At 34.7% G+C, this 16,909-nt stretch overlaps 1 protein-coding gene across 1 annotated transcript in view; it reads right to left on the minus strand.

Moving 5' to 3' along the window:
* KIFAP3 (kinesin associated protein 3) overlaps positions 1–16,909 on the minus strand; it is a 188,882-nt gene that overhangs the window by 98,455 nt on the left and 73,518 nt on the right. The window contains exon 10 of the mRNA XM_044675890.1: positions 14,615–14,777. Within this exon, the coding sequence (XP_044531825.1) occupies positions 14,615–14,777 (163 nt within the window). The remainder of the gene's footprint in view (positions 1–14,614; positions 14,778–16,909) is intronic.

A 16,909-nucleotide genomic window follows, 5' to 3' on the forward strand; every position in this document is an offset into this window, starting at 1 on the left:
ATATATGGTAACAGAAATACTGTATGATGATTAACTGTGAAGGGCTAAACTATTATCCTCAAAAAAGATTCCAAGATAACTGCAAGGGACCATGACAAAAAATGACATTCAAAGTCAAAGAAGGAACTGTTAGAATCTGATTGCAGAGCAAAGAATACACACTTTCACTTTATTTCCATCATAAGATTTTTTTTTATTGTATGTGTGATGTATGTTCTCTGTCATGCATGCAGAAAGTGGAAATACATATCATGAAATCACTGTTATTAAACTATAACAGATCATTTTCTGCCTGGAAAGCATGAAAAGGAAAGAGGGAGAAAATTTTAATTGCAAAATGTCAAAAAACAATTGTAAAAATTGTTTCTACATGTAATATTTTAAAAAATAAAAGAAAGTCAAAAGAGAAAAAATAAGAGAAAATAACAGGAAACTTTGGAAGTGGAAAGGGTTTGGAGGGAAAGATTATGAGTTCAATTTTGTTCATATTGAATTTAAGATGTCTAAGGGACACTCAGTTTAATATGTTTAATAGGTAGTTAGAGATGCCAGACTGGAGATCAGCAGAGAGATTAGGGGCAATTAAGTAGATATGAAAATCATCATCATAGAGATAATTGAATCTCTAGGAGCTAATGAGATCATGGAATGAAATTATATAGAGGGAGAAAAGAAGACCCTGTGGTGGTTTAGTGAGTATTGTCAAGTCCCCACCTATTGTCCATTCTTGTCTCCTACACACCCTTCTGAACCCAGATAAAAATATAAGTTAACCCCATATTTTACCATAAGAGTTTGACTTTCATTAAGATCCAACAAGGAGAGGCAAGAAATCATGGAGGTAAAAGAAAAACCAGGAGAGAGCAATAGCATAAAAACCAGTGCTATAGGCTGCAGAGAGTTCTAGAAAGATGAAGATTGAGAAAAAGAGCATTTGTTTTAACGATGAACAGTTCATAAATGACTTTGGAGTAGTTTCAGTTGTGATTGGGTTAGAACACAGTATGTAGAGTTAAGAAGAAAAGAGTACACCAAAAGGAATAAGTGGCACCTATTATAGATGGTCTTCTCAAGGAGTTTAGCTTTACAAAAATGAGAGATCCGTGCTCTGTCCTGTTTAGACCACATCTAACATAGTACTCTGTTCCATTCAGGATACTATATTTTAAGAGGGGTATTGGCAAGCATAGCACATATCCAAATAAGAGCAATGATGATCATTTAGCAGTGATTCCCAAAGTGGGCACCCACCCCCCCCTGCCCCGTGGTGGGTGTTGCAGTGATCCAGGGGAGGGGTGATGGCCAGAGGTGCATTTAGGGACAGTGAATAAACTGTAAGGGGGCAGTGATAGTATGTGACAGGGGGCCCTAAGTAATATTTTTTCTGGAAAGGGGGCGGTAGGCCAAAAAAGTTTGAGAACCACTGATTTAGGGTCTAGAATTCAAGTTATATGGTAAATGATTAAAAGAACCTCACCTTCAATTCTTACACTCCTCAACATGTACTCTTTGATGAGATGACCCTGCCCTCTTTGTTGTTCCAAGAACAAGACATTCCATCTCTTGGCTCCAGGAATTCTCTCTGTCTCATATGCCTGAAATATTTTCCCTTCTCATCTGTTCTCCCTGGCTTTCTATCAATCCCCAACTAAAATCTCATCTTCTGCAGGAAGCATTTCCCAACCTTTCTTAATTGTAGAGCCTTTACTTGGTTCGTGATTTCCTGGTATATCCTATATATAGGTTGGTACATACTTGGTTGCATGCTGTCTCCCTTACTTGATTGTAAATTCTTTAGGGGCAGGAACTGTCTTTTGTCTCTTTTTCTATCCCTACCCCTTAGCTCAGTATCTGACATAAAATAGGCACTTAATGATTATCATTTATCAACTGAAGTGAATATTACATTTTCTTAATTGATATTACTGACTCATTTGCTAATTCAGTATACTGTAACCTAATTTTAAGGTAGAGCCTCCTTACACATTGTTTTATTATTTGCTTTTCCCCCATAGAACTAGCTCCTACTCTTATTTATTTATTAGTTTAATAGTTCTTTTACTTTTATTAATTTCTCCTTTTATTTTTAGGATTTTCAATCTAGTCTTTAACTAGGGATTTTTAATTTGTTCTTTTCCTCATTTTTTTGGTTGCATTCCCAATTCATTGATCTGCTTTTTCTCTGTTTTATTAATATAAGTACTCAGGGCTATAAATTTCCCCCCAAGTACTGCCTTTGATTATATCCCACAAATTTTGATATGTTGTCTCCTCATTGTCATTTTCTTCAAAGAAATCAGTGATCCTATTTACACACTGTAAAGTTGATATTTTAAATGTAACATTGTTCACTAAATTTTAGATGAAAGAGAAATGTGAAAATATTTGGATATATTAAATTTCCAGTAGTAAAATGAATTAGAGTACAGCTAGACGTGATCACATAATTACAGGGAGAATCTCATGTGAGTTTTGGCTGATTTTGCTGTAGGTTACCCTGATTTTTTATGGTAATTTTTCTTAAGATTATAGGATAATAAATATAGAGATGGAAGGTTCTTAGATGCTATCATCTCCCAAATGATGAAGCAGAGGCCCAGAAAGATGAAATGATTTGCTCAAGGTTACAGAGGTACATGGCAGAGCCATGATTTCAACATGACATCATTTTCAACACATCTTCTTGTGAAATAATGCTCTAATGTCACATTCAGCATACCTTAAACTGCAACATGCTGCATCATGAATGACATATTTAACAGCAGTTCAGTTTAATATAAGTAGAAATCTAAAATGTTATAGAAATACACATATTAAAAGATAAATCAAGTATCCAAAATATGTATTTACTAATAACAATTATGTGATGAAATTTCGAAGCCAGTGAGGAATGATTCCACCTAAATTTGATTAAGGGGTAATAGAAAAATTATTATATTAAAACATTTAGAGATTTGAAATTCATTCTTTTAGTTTAGAAACATAAAAATGTGTTATATGTTGTTTGGTTTATTCATAAAATTATCATTTTTATTGTATTTGAAATTTTGTTTAAGTAGAAAGTCTAGGAAAGCAGAAATTGGAAGGAGACAGGACTACAGGAATGGGAGGTAGCTTGATTAACGCATGGAGTCAGGAGACAGAATGCTGTGTTTGTGATAATGAGATTAAATTCTACCCTGCCCATCTTTAGATTTAATTGCCAAAGGTGAAAACATGTCCATTTAACTCACAAGGTCTGTAACCCACATGTGCTAGAGTGAGTAACAAATCAGAATTTACTGACTGCCTCCCTCCTGGTCAGTCCTAAGAAAAGTGTCTGTTGTGATTGGACATGCAAACTAAGAGGAAGGCACAGGAAGTGATGCAAAAGAGGACCCCTTAAAAAGAGAGTTGAGTGAGCCAGGGGCTCTTCTGGTTCTTGCTTGGACATGGAGGAGCCCTGGACCATGAGACCTTGGAATTCCATATGCTGAGTGTAAAGACTAACTCTTCCTGAACTTCCCTTAAGGAACTTCCCTTTCAAAAGAGACTCTGTGACTGAAGCTTTTGCTTCATATGCCTCTGGGGCCTTCGGGCTTTGGCCCTCAGCTCAAGGGTTGCTCTTTTTTTGCCTGAGGACTGGTTAGATCTGCTTGGGTTAAACCAGGGACCTAAGCAAATTATTTAGTTTGTCAGGTTAATTATCTTACCTTATCTTCTTTCTAAATTTCTTAATTCTCTCTCTCTTTTCTCATTTGTAAATAAACTTCTACAAAAGTCATTTTGACTTGAGGTTATTCTTTAATTGGGGATTGATAATTATTCAATTCCCTGGTGACCTAACCTTTTAATATTCACCCAATCAAAACCCCCTTTGTGTATGAGGAATAGTAAGCAGACTGCTGTAGCTGGATCATAGAGTAAGCAAAGGGTAGTAAAATGAAATGCTAAGAAGAATAGGAAGCTAAGAAGGAACTATGTTGTGAATATCTTTAAATGTCAAATACAGGACTTTATATTGTATTCTGGAATTTACCGAGTATGGTGACATGATCAGAATTATGCTTTAGGAAAGATAACTCTGGCAACTTAATTGAGTTCCATTTTGGATGTATTGAGTTTAAGACATCTGTAACATATCTAGTTAGGTGGCCCAGGAGAGCATTAAACTTGGAGTCAATGTTATCTGAGTTAAAATCTTACATCAGACATTTCATAGCTGTGTAAACTCCAGGTAAGTCATTTAGCCCCTGTGTTTGCCTCAGTTTCCTCATCAGTAAAATAATAATAGCACTTACTTCCCATGATATTGTGAGGTTCAAATGAGGAAATAATTGTAAAGCACTTAGAAAAATGCCTACCACACAATGATAAAAATATAAGTATCATCCAAAGTAGGGGAATATTCTAGAGGTAATTTTTGAGAGTCAATGGCATATTTCCAACGACAATGAAATCTTCCTACAAAAAGGGTCATTTTGTTTTGTTTCCCCCATCTTTCTTCCTTCCTTCCTTCCTTCCTTCCTTCCTTCCTTCCTTCCTACCTTCCTTCCTTCCTTCCTTCCTTCCTTCCTTCCTTCCTTCCTTCCTCTTCTTTCTTTCTTCTTTCCTTTTTTTATACTTAACTGCTCTTTATGTAAGATTCAGCAATGAGCATCATAACACAGTCTATAAACCTTTTCCACTATATTCTGAATATCAATGCAAATTTCTGAAAATTAAAATATACAATCAAGCATCATAGAATTAAAAAAGCCAAACTACATGTAAATTTTTACAGGAAAAGACCTGTTATTGAGGTGGATTATCTTAGGATATATGCTATTTTCTAGATCAAGCATGGATTCTATGAACTTCAACTTTACCACTGTATGAAGTGTAAACCTTACATAGCTACTAAATTTTTTTTTTTTTTTATGAAGTAGACACTCAACGAAGAACATCCTTCCCCGGAGCACTTATACGCTGATGTTCTGAGGTAGGGCTCTACCACACCAAAGTATCCCACAACTTATAAAGTAATCAAGATAGGGATCCTAAAAGGATGTTGATATATTTCCTTGATACATTAAGCCCCAAAATGGGTGGAGAGAACCCAAGTTAGTAAAGACACTTTTGAAATTTTATTAGTGTATTCTCTAGTGGATGAAAGGATATATTGTGGCAAATAATTTCCTCAGCATCTAACAACCCTGGATACACTGACACAAGGAAGCATTCTAAAACACACATAAAGGTCAAATGACTTAAGAACTTTTAATAAAGTATTCTTTGGATTCATATTTTATTCTTGGATGTACCAAAAAAATCAACAAATGTGCTAAGAAAGCTAACAAGAAACTGAAAAAAAATATTCGAGAAGAATACAGTTCATGATAGATTAAAGTTAAGATTTCCAAATAAAAACAAACCTCCTTTTCATTTGCTTACAGTATTGGCCATGCTAATATGGATTTCCCATATAGTAAAATTCCACAAAGTCAAGCAAAATCAGACAATAAAGAAATACATTGCCAAAATACAAATATTAGGATGCTACAGTCTGAACATGGTTAACTTTTATTATGTCCACGAAACTGCAAACATTGAATTATGCTAAGATGTTTAAGGTTTTTGTAAAAGTAAAAGTAAATGAAACTAGATGAATGCTTATTCTCTAAGCTCTATGTGCTTAGAATACTCTTCAATATACCTCAACTCTATCCTTCCTGCACTCCTCTCCTGTTTTGCCCTCTACTGAAACTCTAACCATTCTTCAAGGCCCAGCTCAAACTTCTCTTCCATAAAGGTTTCTCTGATCCCTTCAGACAGAATTCACCTCCTTTTATGAACTATCACTATACTTTGTATCTCTCATAATAAAGTTTGTTTTGATGTTATTGTTATTTGTGATTATCTTTCTAATATTCTCTACAATACTATAAATCCTTTGGAAACAAGGACTGTCTTAATAATCCTGTTATCTTTGCAAAAACCTCCATTAAAAAGTTTTCAATTTCTTCAACTATAAAAAAGTATAATGATATTTGCACTATCTACCTGATAGGGTTGTTGTGAGAAAAGCTCTCTAAAGTTTAAAGTGGGAGGTAGCTGGGTAGCTCAAAGGAATTGAGAGCCAGAACTAGAGACAGGAGGTCCTGGGTTCAAATCTACCTCAGACACTTCCTAGCTGTGTGACCCTGGGCAAGTCAGTTAACCCCTGCTGCCTAGCCCTTATCACTCTTCTGCCTTGGTATCAATACAGAGTATTGATTCTAAGGTGGAAGGTAAGAGTTTAAAAACAAACAAACAAATAAATAATAAAGTTTAAAGTGCTATATAAATGTAAGTTGTTAATATTTTCTAAATGAATTTCAATGGTATAGTATAAAAGAAATTTCTATATAATATTTTTAAATGATCAGTGAAAAACTCACATATTCCAATAGATTTCTCTCTTCTTTTTTCCCCTGGTAAATATTCAGTGACTAGGGAGGCAATATAATGGAAAGAACTCTGAGTTTGAGGACATGAGTTCAAGTTGTAGATCTTCCAGTAAGTAGCTACATAAAGTTAGACAAGTCCACTTTTTCTCTCTCAGTACGCTTATGTATAAATTTGAAAAATTAGACTAAATGACCTTTAGGATGTTTTTCAAGCAAGGAGAAAGAGCTGTGGACTCAAAGTCAAGAAACTTTGAATCGAATTAAAGCTTTAACACTTACTAGCTAGCAACATAAACTTACATAAATCTCATTGTCTTTATGAACTTCTGATTCACTACATTCTAGATATAATATTACTACTTTGAGTTCTGTTATAGGGGAACTTCTTTTTAAAACTTATGGTCTTATACAAATGTGAATTATTATTCTCATAAAATAGATTAATCTGAAGATAGACAAAGAAGCTAAGAAATAAGATCTTCCTAGGCCTCAATGTTTATGAAAAGGAGGACCATTGTCATGCCTCTCCTTAGAGACAATGCAGTATCATTCTGGAAGTAAAAATCAAAACATCTAATTAAAATCTTTTCTTAGATAAAATATAATTTTAAAGAATTATTTGTCTCACACACATGTTACTCTCATTCCCAACAGCAGGGGTCGCAATGTACCAGCCTTTTATTTCAGGAAATAAAGTATTAGTATATTTGTTAATAAAACAGGTTTATTAAAGTTTGAAAGAAACATTATTTGTTGTTCACCAATTAGAAGGACATATTTGTCTAAAAAAGAACAAAAACATTTTTTAAGTAGTGTCTAAGTAATAAGAAAATCTTCTTGAAATTGGGTAGTAGCTAAAAAAAAGTCTCTCTTAATAACCATTGGTGAAAATTTCTGCTGCATATATAGGAAAGATAACTTAGAGAAATCGAGAAAAGGAACTTTGTTTCTGAGAATGTCAACTAAGAACCACAGAATCTCAAAAGGTAAAACAGAAGATATCATAGTTTAACACGTACTTAGACCTAAATCTCCTTTGCACTATTAGTCACACCTGTTAAAATCAGACTTTGTTTGAAAACTTCTAATGAAGGTAAACCCACTACCTTCCTGAGTCAGTCCATTCTACTTTTGGACTGCACTTATTATTGTTAGGAAGCTTTTCTTTACAAAAAAACCAAATTTATATCTTTGCAAATTCCATCTATGATTCCTCTAGTTCTGCTTTCTGGGTGACATGGACCAAGTATAATTCCACTTTCATATGAGAATGCCTAAAATTCTTGACGATAGCAGAGCAGGTAATATCCATTCTCATCTACTTTCTCCAGTGTTCTCTTCTTCAAGTTAAATATTTCTTGATCTGTCACCTTATTTTCATATAGTATGAACTTAAGGACCTTTTGCTGTTCTACAATTCAGTTGTCTTTTAGCCACCAATGACAAAAATTCTTAAGAATAGACGCTAAACATTAATTAGTCACTTACATGAGCTGACTGGTCCTATGGTATTATGCATTAAAAGTGGTTGACTTGCCTACAATTGGTAGAGAAATATTAGCATGTGTAGGTTTGAGAGCCATAGCTAACAGATATATGGTATTGATAGGAGAATACTGTTCCTTAAGAGGTGGGCTTGGGGGCAGCGAGGTGACTCAGTAGACTGAAAGCCAGGCCTAGAGACAAGAAATCCTAGGTTCAAATCTGGTCCTAAGATATTCCTAAGATATTGTCCTCTGGGCAAGTCACATAACCCCCACTGCCTAGACCTTACTCCCTGGAACCAGTACACAATATTGAATCAAAGACTGAAGGTAAGGGTTTAACAACAAAAGAGGCAGGCTTTAAAAACAGCAAGTAGCTTAGGTCTTAATTCTAGTGCTTTCTCTCTCTTAATTATTCCTTCCTTATCCTGTATATAGCTTGTTTGTACATATTTGTTTGCTTTTCGTCTCCTCCATTAGGTTGTAAGTTCCTGTCTTTTTTGCCTCTTTTTGTATCCCTAATTCTTAGTATTTTGTAACTGGCACAGAGTAGGTACTTAGTAAATGTTTATTCACTGACTAAACTGAAAGTATCAAATTTCCAGAGACAAAGAGCCCAAAAAAGACAAAACCGGAACTTTCCCTCATAATTAATTCTGCCCAGTTTACCATCCAGTTATATACATAGCACCTCCTCAAGATATAAATGTTGAGATTAACTGAATGGGTTGTCCAACTATGTGTAAAAATCCGTAAAATGTTTTTTACTTTGATTTTCTAAGAATGTCTGATTAAAAGTCACATTCAAATAACTATGAATTTCACTAAAAAGATTGGTACCCAAAGCAATTTGAAAAATTAATAGAATATCTGTGAATATAAGCTTTTAAAGAATCTTAGCATCAATAGGATTATGTCTTCTTCCATTTGAACTCCCATAATATGGAATCCTTCTTGACACAAGCCAAAATACCTTGCATCAAAAACAAATTTCTCCTTACTTCATACCTCTTTTGATGTTAATACTCAGTGGCTTTCTATTCTCTCTACCAGTGATGTCAAATTCAAATAGAAATGCATCTCTGCTATAGCATATCAACTTGGAAAATTATGAATTAACATTATATATGCTTTTATGTTTTTATTTATTTTGTTAAACATTTCTCAATTACATTTTAATTTGGTTAAGTCACACATAGGAGTTTTGTGGTGGTCTGAGGGATTCTGGTTTGACACCTCTGCCCAACACCATTCTGCCTCTCATACAAAAGATACAAAATAAACAGGATAATTTTAGAGGTAAAGCATTTACACCTGTGTAGAACCAGGAAAAGCCTCCTACAAGAGACGGAATGTGAAAAAGCTCAGGAAATCAAACTGGATACATAGATCTGAGAACTGTCTGTGAACTGATAATTAAACCTATGAAAGTTGATAAAGTCAAGAAAAGATAATTAAATCCATGAGAATTGATAAAGTCAAAGAAATGAAAAGAAAGATGATCCAGGAAAAAGACTAAATGGCATGACTATATTTAGAGGGAGAATGATGATGGCCTATCAAAGAAAACTGAGAAAGAATTGTCAAAAGGTGGAAGAAACAAGAAGGAATAGTAGCATGAATATCGAGAGAAAAAAGGGAATTCAGTTTAAAAAAAGGGCAATCAGTTTTAAATGTTGCAGAGAGGTAAAGAAAGGTGAGGATAGGAAAAGAATATAAGCTTTTCAAGTAAGAGATCACCAGACACTTTGGAATTAAGGCAACAAGTGTAAACAACTATTTCTAGAAGGATATAGCTAAGAAAGGAAAGGTTAAGGAGGTCAGTGGGAAGATATAGCAGAGCTAAGTGAGGTTTTTTTTTAGAGGAAGTATAGGGCTAGGAGGGAGGAAAGTGATTGGTCATACTGATGGAAGAGAATGTACCAACAGATAAAGAGGGAGATTGAAGATTAGGGAGAGAGGAAGGCAGACTGTGGCAGCAATCAGTTGAATGAGATAGGAGTAGATGAAATCAAAAGTATGAAGTGTATGGAGAAGAAAGGAAAGTTCTAGTAAAGAGCATTTTTTATTTCAACATGGTATGAAGTAAGCTAGAAATAGAGGGGTAAAAATGAGTTGTAGTACCAGTAGATGAGAAGAGATTTTTAATAGATGTGGAGAATATAACAGATACTGGGACAAGCAGGGTTAAATGACTTGCCCAGGTTCACACAGCTGACTCTAGGGGGAACTCCTACAGATCAGAGCAGGGGGTAATATATGGATGATGAGCCAGTCAATGAAAGTTAAAAGGAGCATTTACATAGTTAAGAGGAAAAGTAGAAGAGAGAAATATAGATAGGGAAACCTGGAAGATTGGTAAGGATGGGGTGGAAAGATGATTGAAGTCATAATCAGCTGAAGAAGACAGAAGAGTATGGGGTCAAGGACACATATGTATCCACTATAGTAAAGGCAGAAAAGAGGAAAGAATACTAAAAAACAAAGTTTTAGAATCAACTACCAACTTTAATTTAGCTAAGGCAGTGATGGTGAACCTTTTAGAGACTGAGTGCCCAAACTGCAATCCTCAAGCCACATGTGAGCTGAGCCTCCCTATGGGCAGAGGGGCGGGTGATATGAGAAATGTCCTTAGGTATGGTGGAGGGGGAGTGGGAGCAGCCCCCTCTGGCATGCATGCCATAGGTTTGCCAACATGGGGCTAAGAGGTATTCTTACAGAAGATACTAATCCAATGATCAATAAGAGGACACAATACTATACTAAATTAATTGTATCAATTTTGATCGTCTTATTATAAATAAACCAGAAGAAAGAAGCAACTAAATAAAAGAATGGATGGCAGGAATGTCTTAGACTGGCAAGGAAAGGTAGTGGTGGAACTGGTTTTATTTTATGTCCAAAGACCACAAGAAATGTAATTTCATTGGACATTTGGTCATCTCCTATTGAAGTGCTCATGATTACAAAAAAGGCCACCAAGAAATTAATTATAGATTATGCACCAAACCTGGTTGCAGAAAATGAAGATCCAGCCAAGATTTACCATAAATGCTCCAAAAGAACTATTTTGCCTTCAATCAATTCCTGAAAAGTAGCCAAAATAGCAGTGGAAACTTTAAAACTATCCAGTTCTGGTTTATTAGTATCCGGATAATATAATCACTTATCCAAAAGAGTGATTTCTCATGTCTTGAGAATTTAAACAAATGATGAAGTTTCACTGTGAAAGGCCAACTTGGGAAGAGGGAGAAAGCTATTCTTTGTGCTCAGAATTCTTTCCTGTTCCCTATGCCACACAATAATGATAGAAGTACTTTTCAAACTAACACAAAATGTCAGCTAAAAAGAGGGTAATAGTTGGCCACATTTATTGTTTTATATTTTTGTTTCATGTCCTTCATGAAAGTAATGTAAATGTTTGGGCTAAAAGAGGCTATTATTAGACATTGGCATAATGGAGAAGCCAAGATAATTAGTGTGTGCTCTCTATTCTTTCAGAACAGATTTGGCAGGATAAAGAGAATGGAAGCTCTTAGGTTAAATAACATTCAACACTTATTGGTGCTTACTCCATAGTAAGAAATGTATTAAGCAAAGGGTTAATCAGTCATCTAATGGAATGCCTAACTCAAGAGAGGCTGGTGTGTATCCAGATTAAAAACCATTATTGGCTCTTTCCAAAATCTCAGTTGTAAGCCACTAAAATCTTTTCCTTCCTTTTCAAGGGCTTTAAAATGTGGTAACTAAAGACATCCAGAACTGGGGTACTTGCTATACAAATTAGGAGTCACTCTAAGATTCACCATTCAAAAGAAATTTCTTAATGATAACTAGGACCACTGAGAGGATTTCTCCTGGCTCATTTAGAGTATCCTTCTGAGAACCCTATTTTCCAGAACTTATGATTCAACAGAAGAATGTCAGAACCGAACAGATGATGAATGAGAATTTTGCCAGAATTTTTCCTTTCATTCTTCCAGTCTTACTTGACACATATTTCAAATACTCAAGTTGCATGGTAGGAGCCAAGATGGCAGAGTAAAGGATGCTCTATTCTCCTGATCCCTATTGCATACACAGAAAGTAAACTGCCTCAAAACAAAAAAAAGCTGGAGGAATACATATCACTGGGGTAAGAGGAAAGAATGGCCTAGGCAGCACAGCATCTGTGAAAACTAGTAGAACTTGGAGCAGCTCAACACATGGCAACTTCACCAAAGGCAATGAACCTGTAGAACATGAACTGAGCCCAGCCTGAGTCACTCCACACAGGTATAGAAGGTAGAGAAGGCAGGAAACTTACAAACTCTCATCCCAAGTACCAGAGAAGAGTAGTTTGCAAGCTTGGAGCAGTGGGCTCGAGAAGAACCTTAACAGATAGATAAGGTAGCAAGGAAAAAAAAAACAACCACTAGGAAAATAGGCAAAAGACAAAAAACAAAATGAAGGATAAAAACCCATGACCTTAGAAAGTTACTTTGTTGATAGGGAAGACCAAAATATGCAAACTTGATGAGGGACTTATGAGAAAGAACACTATCTACATTCAGAGGAAGAACTGTGGGAATAAAAACAGAAGAAAAACAACTGCTTGAACACTTGGGTTGATGGGGATAAGATTTGAGATGTACACTCTAAACGATCACCCCAGTGCAACTATCAATTATATGGAATTGGGTCTTCATCAGTGTAACATGTAAAAGCCAGTGGAATTGCATGTTGGCTACAGGGAGGATGGGAGGGGGGATTTTAGGAGGGATGGAAAGAACATGCATCATGTAACCATGGAAAAAATATCCTAAAACAAAATAAAACAAACAAAACAAAACAAAATATACAAACTTGGAAAAAGAAAACAATGCCAAAAAGAAAATATGTGAAGCCTCAAGGAAAGTGTGAAAGGATGTCAGGCCACAAAAGAAGAAGTTAAATAATATGGTCTAATATCAAAAAACAAAAAGTGATGGGAAAGAGGAACACATGTGATGTAAAGAGAACAGACAGAATGGGGGAAACTATCTCTCATTAAGAGTTTCATAAGTGGCAAATACAGTAGAGGAGAAGATGAAGGGGTGGCTATGATGGACCCTTACTCTCAGAACTAGCTCAAAGTGGGAATAACACCAACATTCAGTCAGCTTTAGAAACCTACCTTACCCTATAGGAAAAGTAGGAAGATAGAGAGAATTAAAGGGGGTAGAGTAGAAAAAAGGAAGGTAAAGAATCAACAGAGGGAAAATAAGATGTAGGGAAACCATAATTAGTAATCATAACTGTGAATGTGAATGGGATGAGCTCACCTATAAAATGGAAAAGGATAGTAGAGTAGAGTAGAATTAAAAAACAGAATACTACAATATACTGTCTACAAGAAACATATTTAAAACAGGTAGATACACACAAAATAAGAGACTGAAGTATTATCTCTGAAGTATTATCTACTATAGCTCAGCTAAAATTAAAAAAAAGTGGGGGGAGTAATCATGATCTCAAATAAAGTAAAAGTAAAAATTCGTCTAATCAAAAAGAGATAAGGAAGGAAATTATAGCATGATAAAAGGTACCATAGACAATGAAACAATATCAGTACTAATCATGTATGCACCAAATGGCAAAGCATCCAGATTCCTAAAGGAAAAGTTACATGAGTTATAGGAGGTATAGTAAAACTATCTATTAGTATAGATATACTAGATAAAATAAAACTATTACTGGTGAGAGACCTCAACCCTCTATTCTAAGAAGCAGATAAATCTAACTAAAAAAGGAATAAGAAAGAAGTTAAGGAGGTAAATAGAACTTTAGAAAAACAATATGATAGACCTTTGGAGAAAACTGAATGGGATCCCTTTTTCTCAGTAGTACATGGCACCTTCACAAAAACTGACCACATAACAGGGCATAAAAGTCTCCTATCCAAATGTAGAAAAGTAGAAATATTAAATGTATACTTTTTAGATTATAACACAATAAAAATTATATTCAACAAAGGAGAGTAGAAAGACTAAAAATTAATTGGAAAATAAACAATCTAATCCTAAAGAATGACTGAGTCAAAGAACATAGAAATAATCAAAAATTTCATTAAGGAAAATGACGATGAGGAGACTACACATCAAAATTTATGGGATACAGCCAAAGTGGCACTGAGGAGGAAATTTTATATCTACAAATGCTTACATGAATAAAACAGAGAAAGAGCAGATCAATTAATTGGGCATGCAACTAAGAAAAAAACTAAGAAAAAGAACAAATTTCACTCCCCCCAATTAAAGACCAAATTGGATGTCCTGAAATTCAAGGGAGAGATAAATAAAATTGAAAATAAGAAAACCATTGAACTAATAAATAAGGGAAGGAGTTGTTTTTATGAAAAAAACAAATAAACTAGATATATCATTAGGTAACTTGCTTAAAAAGAAAGAAAACCAAATTGCCAATATCAAAAATGAAAAAGGCAAAATCATAAATGATGAAGAAATTAAAGCAATTATTGGGAGTTTATTTTGCCCCAATACAGGTTAATAAATCTGACAATCTAAGTGAAATAGATGAATACTTACAAAAATATAAACTACCCAGACTGAAAAAGAGAGAAAATAGAATACTTAAAAAACCCCATATCACACAGAAAAAGAAATTGATCAAACTATCAAAAAACTCATTAAGAAAAAGGCCCTTTGGCCAAATGGATTCACAAGTGAAATCTACCAAACGTACCTAAAAGTGCAGTGAGTTTGGGAAGTAGTCCAACTTGTACCATCTTATTCCTCAGTCCTGTATCAAAGGATAGATTTAACAAAAGTCTTAGGGTGATATTTAGCAGATCTTCATGTTCACAAGGTACCATTTTCACCAACTTTTCAACAATATCCATTTCTACCTGTAAAAAATAGGGTAAGCAAAATTGGGATTGAATTTTAAGCCATAAACAAAGACAGAGACAGACAAAGACAATTTTTATTTGTATATAATAATTTATACACTTTATATGTAAATATTTAATGCATGATATGTACTTCAGATCAAAAGATCCTCCCTAAAACAAAAGACCCTTATTTTTCAACCAACAACAGTGTCCTAGTGATATGATAGAGTGCAAATCATGTAACACACAGAAACTCAGAGTAGGAAAAGTAATGTCTACAAATATAGTACTTTGGTCAGTCAGAGTTTGCTTAATGAAATCCAGTAACAAAGAAAAGTATTTCTTCTTATTCAGTCATTTTGAATTGTGTCTGACTCTTTGTGGCTCCATTTGCGATTTTCCTGGCAGAGATAGTAGAGTGGTTTCCCATTTCATTCTCCCTCTCGTTTTACAGATTAGGAATAGGCAAAGAGAGTGAAGTGACTTGCCCAGGATCACATGAGCTAGTTAAATGTCTGTGGCCAGGCTTGAACACAGGAAGATGAATCTTCCTGATTCTGGACCCAACACTTTAACCACTGAGCCATCTCTCTGTCCCTGCCACTATTTCTAGAAGCAGCCAATTTCACTCACACAGAAGTAATTCATGTAAGAAAAAAAATGTTTCTCCTTGCACAAAGCCTAAATTTACTGCTTTGCAGTTTCCACCCATTGCTTCTAGTTCTGAATATGTGGTCAAGTAGAACAAATCTAATACCTCATCCACAAAAGGAAACCATTTGTCCACTTAAAGATACAGTATTCACAAGCATTCTGCCCTTTCTCCTTTTTCTCCAAGCCCTCTCTGTTTAAATGTCCTCAACTTTTTCAGTCTGGATGCTACATATTTTCCTCATTCCACCCAATATTAGGTTTTTTTTGGTTGTCATATGATATTGTTGACTCATATGTTTTCAAACAAACTGCTAAATGTCTCCAAAGAATCACAACTGCAAGGTTACTCAAGGGACAATGAAACTACATGAAAGATGGGTTCAAATGTACTACAGCATATTACCAAGAATAATTTGTGTATAAGATGTAGTATTAGAGAAATCTCCAATGACATTCATAACTAGAAAAGAAGTTAGGTTAGTCGTGTTAGCAAGAGGGAGGGATAAAACATTAAGTATATTTTGACTATCAATCTTGAGACTATTCCATTCTTTGGTTAAGTCTTCTATAGATGATTTATGTAAGGACATCTCATAGGGAATGAAAAGATCACAATCTGTATTGAGGGAGGGAATTATCCATATAAATGAAACCATGGATCCATCAAAGTATCAAAGTGATGTACCTATATATTTGTCCTCTAATATATTTTTCTCACATCAAAATATTGAGAAAAATATTAATTTTTTTCATAACTTCCTTATAGTAAATAGACAGTGTTGTCTGAAGGCTTAGTAAGCATACTTGAAGATATACTAACAGAAGCGAACTGTATAAAGACTATTTGCATCTCTTTAAATCCTCTTACTAAGCCTGGAGTGAAAATCAAGTTCTTGATTTTAGGATAAATTTGGGGATTAAAATTCATGCCATTATTTTTGGATTTTTAAAAATTGCTTTTTTCCATTAATTGTGACAGTCACTGTGTATGTTGTTTTCCTGGTGTTCTTTACTTCATTTTGCCTAAGTTTATACAAATCCTTCCAGATTTCTCTGTATACATTATTTTTATAACTTCTTACAGTTGAGTAATATTCCATTACATTCATGCATAACTATTTTCTTAGACCAGCGATGGACAAACTTTTTAAAGAGGGGGCCAAAGGAAAGGAAATGCTCATCTGTCAATCTGTTTCTAAGACAACACTTTCAAAGTTTCATTGTATTGTATCCTACTCATTGTATTCGTCAGATTAGGAATAATGTCACATGGCCAGATAGAACTTTTCAAGTGGCTGCATCTGGCCCACAGGCCATAGTTTGCCCATCACTGGCTTAGAATGTCTCCAACTGATGAACAATTACTACATCTTCAATTCTTTGTTACTTAAAAAATATTGATACAGAGATTTTGGTAGATGTAGTACCTTTCTTCTTACCACTGATCTCTTTGGGGCAAATATCTAGCAGAGGAAATGCAAGGACCAACGTAC

Source organism: Gracilinanus agilis, chromosome 4 (assembly GCF_016433145.1).
Source record: "Gracilinanus agilis isolate LMUSP501 chromosome 4, AgileGrace, whole genome shotgun sequence".
In the NCBI taxonomy this organism is placed as follows: Eukaryota; Metazoa; Chordata; class Mammalia; order Didelphimorphia; family Didelphidae; genus Gracilinanus; species Gracilinanus agilis.